At 40.1% G+C, this 8,899-nt stretch overlaps 1 protein-coding gene across 1 annotated transcript; it reads left to right on the top strand.

Annotated features, from left to right (window-relative positions):
* The first annotated feature begins 2,841 nt into the window (after positions 1–2,841).
* Positions 2,842–8,276, top strand: LOC128358996 (transmembrane emp24 domain-containing protein 6-like). The gene is made up of 4 exons (XM_053319400.1): positions 2,842–3,042; positions 7,409–7,535; positions 7,614–7,777; positions 8,055–8,276. The coding sequence occupies exons 1-4, from the start codon at positions 2,842–2,844 to the stop codon at positions 8,274–8,276; spliced, it is 714 nt and encodes a 237-aa protein (XP_053175375.1).
* Positions 8,277–8,899: the final 623 nt, after the last annotated feature.

The following is an 8,899-nucleotide window of genomic DNA, read 5'->3' as shown; positions in this document are numbered from 1 at the left end:
AGCCGTTTTATCCTCCTTCTGACCCATGTTGACATCCCTCTCCTTCAGCTGCTCACACAGAGCTTTACAGACAGCCACTAAGACACCATTGAGCTTTTTGTTCAGGTTGTTAAACTCTTCTTGGTACCTACTGGACTTAAACGTGAGTGTCACCACGTTGGCCTTGGTGCATTTCTTTATGAGTTCATCAGCTGTCTCCAGAACAGATTTGACTTCCAACAGAGCAGAGTTCAAATTCTCAGATACTTGGTTCCACCCTTTTTCTTCAATAGGCTGCAATGCCTTCTCCAGTTCTTGGACCATCAACATAATCTGGTTGCATTCTTCCGTATTTCTCTTCACCCCTTGGTGTTGCTTGTAGATCGACCGTACGGAGGAGAGGATCGGATCTAGCGGCATGTTTTCCGCAATCACACCAATTTCCTCTAAAAGAGCCATGGATGCAGTCGGCCTGAAACAGAATAGAGCAGCATTAGACAATAATTATAATATATATAAACTAGGGCTGTCAGCGTTAATGCGTTAATCGCGATTAGATTAATGCAATCCATAACGCATTATTTTTTTAATCGCATTTTAATGTTGCAAGCCTTTTTGTCCCTTCTACTGACCCGTAGACGGCTCCTCTAGCTGTAGCGCTATGCTTTGAAGTGGCCTCCTGCAGTAAACCTACCGCGCTGATGGAAAGTAAGAGAGCTACTGGACTTTTGAACGGCTTGTTTAACTTTAAAACACTTCCAGACGCTTCAGTTGACAAGTCAAAAGTAAAATGCAACCTGTGTCAAACGGAGTTTAACTACCACCGGAGTACGTGGAGTTTGAGTTAGCACCTCCACGCTAAACACCCAGGTGCAGCCAAGCCAGCCTCAGCTCCACCAAAGGACCATTTTGGAGTGTGGGAGTCGCAGCAGAGCCGTGATTGATTCCCAGTTAAGACACTCTGGTAAGAAATGCTTTACATTATGGGCTTAAAACTGCCTTGAAATGTAAAATAACAGGATTTTAAACATGCAATTCAAAACGCGATTAATCGTGATTAACTGGAAATTCTGTGATTAATCTCGATTAAAAAAATTAATCGTTTGACAGCCCTAATATATATATAAACTGAACTGACCTGAGATGATGAGTAATGTGAACTGATACTGAACTAAATATAATTTATTAACCAAGGGGAACTATTAACTGAGGCTGTCATGTCTGCAAACTTATATATGACTACGATACGTCCTCCGAATTAAAACAACCATAGGAGTTTTGAGTCAATGACATGGTTTAGTCAAATTTAAAGGGTTTAAAATGTGAAAATAAGTACCTGTGCTGCAGTGAAGTCTGTCTGCTGAGGTCTGATCAATCAAGAGAGTCTGCTTCAACTGCTTCTGCTTCACTTCTGCACTTCCCTTTATCTTGTTGCACACACACACACACTCACACACACACACACACACACTCACACTTAAGTTGCGTAATAGAACATAACATTAAGTTTGGTCATCATAAAAACATTTATTGATATTATGATGTATTTCGGACTTTGAACATCATCTTATCTTATGAAGGGCAATATTATCTGTCTGTCAGTCTGCTGCATCTGATAGTGTGTGAAACTTTAACCCTAACATACTGTATGGGATCAAATTTGACCCATTTTTTACATTTCAGAGCTCTAAATACACTTTATACACATTTCTTTTAGCCAGACTTTTCCTAATGTGACCCACAGTTGATAAAAACGGAAAATAAAATGCCTCTACTTTATAATTTTTGTGCAGCTGATACACATTTTATATACACTGTTGCCCATGAAGTTGGAATAATTTACTTTTGACACATTCTGTCAGGGTCTGTTAGTGTCTGAGTTGATTTTCTGTTATTGTTGTGCCACTTCCTGTTTTATTTTGAAGTCCTTGTCTTACCTCTGTCATGTCAAGTTTCCCGCCTGCGTGATTGCTTTCCTCACCCTAATGTGTTTCACTTGTGTCTAATTGTCTTCCCCCTCCTTGTGTATTTAAGTCGTGCTTCCTTTTCCTTCTGTGCCAGATCGTCTGGTCCTTTGAGTTCCAGCGTTTAAGTTTTGATTCCCCGACCATAGAGTTTACCCTGCAGATTATTGTACCTTTGTCTGTTAAATTGCTTACCTGGTTTTGACCCCTGCCTGCAATAAGCGACTCTGAATAAGCCTGAACCCATCAGTTCCTTCATTGTGTCCTGGTCCGTACCTCATACATTCCCCTTTTCATTTTCTATTTATAGACATCACTAATCACCTTTGACCAGGTGCAATGACATTGATCAATACAATTTTGAGAATATATACACTTTATCAAAATCACATTGTCACAATCATTTCATTTCATATTTTATTCCAACTTTATGGGCAACAGTGTAAATGTAAATGTACAGATTTTACCTCAAAACATTAGGTCATATTCATCATATCAAATGTTCTCCTGGACCATAGAACAGTGGCTGTGAATGTCTCTGCGATAAAGTTCTAGTACCTCAAACTGTACTACAGTATTTTGAAAACGTTTACTGAGGTTAGAAATCAAGTGAGAAGTTGGTGAATTCTCCATTGACTTGTATAGAGACGGTCGCCCCCTGGTGGCCTTTTGATAGAATGCAGCTCTAGGTTACTTCCTGGTTGGCCTCATTTCAGAGGACCAGAACCCCCCGCCTGGCTTTTGGTAGATTTACAGTGATATGTTATCGAGTGTGTACATAAACTTTTAATTTGTAGACGTGGTTAATAATTCTCCTCCAGTTGATATCTGAGGCTCAACAGAAGGAAGCAGCAGGCTCCTTCATGTCGTTCCTCCACAGTGACGGCAGACGGCAGCCATGCTGGTGAACACTCTGATCGTACTGTTGAGCTTTCAGAGCGTCTGGTCCAGAAAGTCGGAGCCTTTTCTCGGTGAGGCGTCTGCCGGCTTCTTCAGGGGTTCGGACAAATATGTGTTTGCCATCGACGTCCCTGCTGCACGGACGGAGTGTTTCTGGCACTTTGCCCACCAGACTGGCAGCTTCTACCTGACATACATGGTGAGAAAGCCTGAATTTTACAATCTGTGAAGCTGTGAAGATGATAGGAATTTATTTTGTCTCGTCTGCAAAGGAAAATATGCTTGTAATTTGGAATGAGTGCACAATAGTAAATATGTGTGTGTGTGTGTGTGTGTGTGTGTGTGCCATTGTGTTTTTCTGTCTCAGGCTTATCACACTGACATTGAAGGTGAACCAGTTTGACTTCTAAATGTGTGATTGTTATCAGTGTTAATATGGAAGCATTAACGTGTGCAAAATCTTTCCCTCACCTTGGAGAAATAAAGATTTTATACTTTATATCTCTTCAGATAACTAAAAAGACAAACCTGCAACAAGTAAAAGATGAAGAATTAGACTCAAAAAGAAAGTTTATTTGTATCCTGTAGCGTCTTTTAATAACAAGGCAATTTAAAGTGCTTCACCTGAGACATGTAAAGGCTTTAACACAATATGAAAAATGAACATAGACATCTGAAATGTGAGCCGACTACACACTGCTGTTTGGTTTCATCTTTAACAATGTGTTGTATTTTAAAAGCTTGTTATATTATCCATTGTGTCAAATCTGCATCTGAAAAGTAACTAAAGCTGTTAAATAAATGTAGTGGAGTAGAAAGTACAACACATGAGAATACTACAGTAAAGTACAAGTACCTCAAACTGTACTACAGTAAAGTACAAGTACCTCAAACTATACTACAGTAAAGTACTAGTACCTCAAACTGTACTACAGTAAAGTACAAGTATCTCAAACTGTACTGCAGTAAAGTACTACTACCTCAAACTGTATTATAGTATAGTACAAGTACCTCAAACTGTACTACAGTAAAGTACTAGTACCTCAAACTGTACTACAGTAAAGTACAAGTACCTCAAACTGTACTACAGTAAAGTACTACTACCTCAAACTGTATTACAGTAAAGTACAAGTACCTCAAACTGTACTACAGTATAATACAAGTACCTCAAACTGTACTACCGTAAAGTGCTAGTACCTCAAACTGTACTACAGTAAAGTACAAGTACCTCAAACTATACTACAGTAAAGTACTAGTACCTCAAACTGTACTACAGTAAAGTACAAGTATCTCAAACTGTACTGCAGTAAAGTACTACTACCTCAAACTGTATTATAGTATAGTACAAGTACCTCAAACTGTATTACAGTGAAGTACAAGTACCTCAAACTGTACTACAGTAAAGTACAAGTACCTTAAACTGTACTACAGTAAAGTACAAGTACCTCAAACTGTACTACAGTAGAGTACAAGTACCTCAAACTATACTACGGTGTAGTACGAGTACCTCAAACTGCACTACAGTAAAGTATAAGTACCTCAAAATGCACTACAGTAAATTACTAGTACCTCAAACTGTACTACAGTAAAGTACAAGTACCTCAAACTATACTACAGTGTAGTACGAGTACTTCAAACTGTACTACAGTAGAGTACAAGTACCTCAAAATGCACTACGGTAAAGTACAAGTACCTCAAACTGTACTACAGTAAAGTACTAGTACCTCAAACTGTACTACAGTAAAGTACTAGTACCTCAAACTGTACTACAGTAGAGTACAAGTACCTCGACATTGTACTACAGTAGAGTACAAGTACCTCAAACTGTACTACAGTAAAGTACTAGTACCTCAAACTGTACTACAGTAGAGTACAAGTACCTCAAACTGCACTACAGTAAAGTACAAGTACCTCAACATTGTACTTGAGTAAATGTACTTAGTTACTTTCCACCACTGACAGCAGGATTGATTAAACAACTTACTACCAGTGGAGCTGAGAGTATAAAGATTGTCCTCAGTGTGGTGCTAGAGCAGAGGTGTCAAACTCATTTTCATTTAAGGGCCACATACAGACCAATTTGATCTCATGTGGGCCGGATCATTAAAAAGATGGAGGGAAAGAAGGAAGGAAGGAAGGAAGGAAATAAGAAGGGAAGGAAGGAAAGACAGATGGAAAGAATGAAGAAGGAAGAAGAAAGAAAGAAGCAAGGAAGGGAGGAAGGGCAGAAGGAAGAAAGGTAGGAAGGACAGATGGAAGGAAAGAAGGAAGGAAGGAAGGACAGATGGAAGGAAGAAAGGGAGGAAGGACAGATGGAAGAAAGGGAGGAAGGACAGATGGAAGGAAGGACAGAAGGAATAAAGGGAGGAAGGAACAAAGAAAGGATAAAAGGAAGGTAGGAAGGACAGATGGAAGGAAGGAAGGAAGGAAGGAATGAAGAAAGGATAAAAGGAAGGTAGGAAGGACAGATGGAAGGAAGGAAAAGAACACAGGAAGGAAAGTGGGCTGGATCGCACCCCTCGGCGGGCCGGTTCTGGCCCACGGGCCGCATGTTTGACCCCCCTGTGCTAGAGGAAAGGTAATAAAAATCTAAATAGAAAATTCCAGGGAAATTTTGAGTGCCACGGGGCTACTGCCGGGACGAGTACACGAGTTATTTTTTCCTTATGAATGTACTTTATTCTCAACTTAACATCCCTGAAAATATTAAGTAATGATTATGATCATATTGAAGCATAAATAATATTTATTTACACCAATTAATTAAAGCCTACTTCATTTTTTCCAGAGACAGGAACATCACTGTTATGAAATTTTTAAGTAAATCTTCAAATAATTTAGAGAGTAGATTTTATTATACTTCAATGAAACTATTTATTTAGTCCACAGTAAACTAATTAATAACTTCATTCAAATGAATTAGTTCAGTTAACTGGCAAAACAGACAGACAGGTAGAATTAGCCAATCACGGGCGCGCAGGTGGTCGAGTGGTTAGAGCGCATGCCACATACGCAGCCGACCCCGGTTCGAATCCCGATCGGAGGTCCTTTGCTGCATGTCACCCCCCTCTCTCTCCCATGTTTCCTGTCGATCTACTGATTAATAAAGGCGTCTATGCCAACAAAATCTTTAAAAAAAAAAAAAAAAAAAAAAAAGAATTAGCCAATCACAAAAAAGTAGGTCAGATTCTGCCCAGCAACAGGTTGCCAAGGTCAGCTAAGGCCCTGCGGTTGCTACGGCGATTTCAGGATCTGCCTTGAAAAATGTCTCAAAATTCTGAGAAATTTGGCTTCTGACAAGGTCCCGAACAATTGCAAACTGTGAGAAAACCGTAACTCCTGTCCAAAAACCGAAAACACAGTGAGAGACACAGAAGCCGGCAGATTCTGACAGTGTTCATTTTATTCAGATATTCTTTAAAATGAGCGAGTAAACTCAGTGTGAACACAGAGTGAGATTCTTTTGAAAAAAGAAGACGATTACATTAGAGTCAATGGGGAGCGAGACAGGGATTGTCGCCAGTCTCGGCCCCCCGTTTAAATGTTGTGCAGACCAAGTCTGTCAAAGTCACATTTTATGAATCCCAACACCTATGTCTATATTTTGACAAAAAATTATTTGTCTCCTTTTTACGGTTTGGCCGTGAGCTCGAGTTAAAAATAAAAATGAAGGTTATTCTTTACTGCTTCTCACACTCTAGCTAACTGCCGCTTCCACTCTAACTTTGACGAAAAAGTGATTTCCACTCCTTGTTTGACTGCTCATAGTTTGAAAAGTTTACATTTCATGGAAAATAGTTTGGTATTTTTCCAGAGAGCACAAGTTTTCCTCTGTTTTAAAGTTTGAATCACGTTTCTATGTTCAGGTATGAGCGAGCTAGGTGACTCTGAAAAAAGGTGAAAAAAGGTGAAATTTGGGGGGGTTTTCAAAAAATTCCCATTCATTTCCAATGGAGAAATCTCCCGGTTTTTTGGGAATAACTTTGGGAAAAATTGGAATTTCAACACCAAAAGTTATAGCACCCATCCCCCAATCGAGCCGCACGTTTTGATGTATATATTGTCTGGGTTTTCTCAAATCTGCGGGAGGAGTTACGCGCCGAAAAACGGCGGAAGAAGAATAAGTATGGAGAAGATTAATAGTTGCCTCGGAGCTTGAACCCCGTGGCACTAATTAATCCAATCATAGGCTTACATACTGTGTTGCTGCTATGTCTAAGACTATATACAGTAAATGCATGATACAAACTGTGTCTATATGTTCATGTTTGTCTCAGCTCCACACCCACAGCTTCCTGCTCACCTCACAAATATACAGTTTAATCTTTTAAATGGCTCAATAATCTAAAACAGCTGGGCACTACAGGGTTTTTTTACTCAAACAGGAGAAAATAATTAATTTATTGGGGATTATTTTCAGTTTTGTGATTATTTCTGACAACAGGACAATGAGATCAGCTGACAATAAGAGAACTCCAATTTTACCGTCAATGCATGTTGGACAAACTTCTGTATTCTGCTGGTTTGAATGTGAAGTATTTACAACATGTTTAATATGAACTCAGGTTCAGTGGGTAACCGGGATGACCAACACTAACCAGATCTTTGTGACAGTCAGCTCACCTCATGGAGCCCTCTTGGCTTCAAAGACTGAGGCGACTGGTCACATCAACTTCCAGACTGAAGTCACAGGTAGAAAAATCACTCAGTATCTGATAATTTCTATATTAATATATCATCTGTGAGGTAATTGCAGTTTCTTCTTGGCAGGTTTTTATAAATTGTGTCTCGGGAACCCTTACAACCAGTTTGGAAACAGCAGAGTCTTTGTGAACTTCGGCGTCATCTATGAAGGTGTTGAGGTATCCGAAACAGAAATGGAAGAAGACAGAGAAGAAGAGAAAGTCCTCAACAGCACTTTGACCAGTATTGAGGTGACTGTCTCAACCCTCCTTCTTTCTTTCTTTCTTTCTTTCTTCCTTCCTTCCTCCCCTCCTGTCCTTCCTCCATCCCTTCCTTCTTCCTCCCTTCCTCCCTTCCTTGACTCGAGGACAACAGGAGGGTTAATTTAAATCTCAGATCTTATAGATCATGTTTGTTAAATGCCATGAATAGATAGTCTAAAAGTTACACATGGACAGTCTCTACAGGCTAAGTAGTTACTATGAGTTATACAGTATGTGATATTAAACTTGTGCATGTCTGCTTTAGGCGAGCGTACAGAATCTGCAGAATCAGGTTTTCCACATGTGGAGGAACTACAATGCTGCCCGTATGAGGAAGGGGAAAGACCACCACCTCCTCACGTCCAACCTCAACTACGTCAACTGGTGGTCGGCGACCCAAAGCATCGTCATCGTCCTGTCTGGATACCTGCAGCTCCGCGTCCTCAAAAGACTCTTCCGCACAGACTCCAGCAAGCCCAGATGTTGAGATTAAACCCTGGACATGACTTCAGCATCATCTCATCAGATTTTTATTGGTTTGGTTGTAAAAGCTAAAGAGATCCTGCACACTACTTGAAGTCTGCAACAAAGACATTAAACAACATTCTTCAAATACCTTTGTGCTTTCATCTGTTCATGAAGCTGCTGCCTCCTTTTGTTGAGCCACCTTTTGAATAAAGTCTTATGAAGCCAGTTATGAAATGAATGTCTCTACTCCACATTTACTGGTATCTTTAGAAATCCTTTGTTGGACTCTTGACAAACAGCCAGAGTGTGCTCAACTTCGGAGCCATCGGGGAGATTCCCTGTTTGCAGATGATATCATCATTTTTCTTGCCAATGTACATCGGAGTAAATTGGCATGTTTGTCTCTTTTCCCAGTTTAGCTATCTTTACGTGCCGAGCCTAACATGAACATTTAAGCTGCGTTCAGACTGCAGGCAAATCTGATTCCTTCTCAAATCTGATTTTTAGGCCTGACTGTCCACACTGTTTTTAGCAAGTGTCCAAATCGTTCTTGGCTCTGTTCAGACTGGGCCACATTAATGACCAATCTCACAGGTTGCCGTAGCAACGTCGTCCGAGCGGAGGCATCATCTAGCGTGTATT

Source organism: Scomber japonicus, chromosome 5 (genome assembly GCF_027409825.1).
Source record: "Scomber japonicus isolate fScoJap1 chromosome 5, fScoJap1.pri, whole genome shotgun sequence".
NCBI classification, from domain to species: Eukaryota; Metazoa; Chordata; class Actinopteri; order Scombriformes; family Scombridae; genus Scomber; species Scomber japonicus.
Note: the sequence above shows the minus strand (reverse complement) of the source record. Positions and strands in the feature narration are given on the sequence as shown.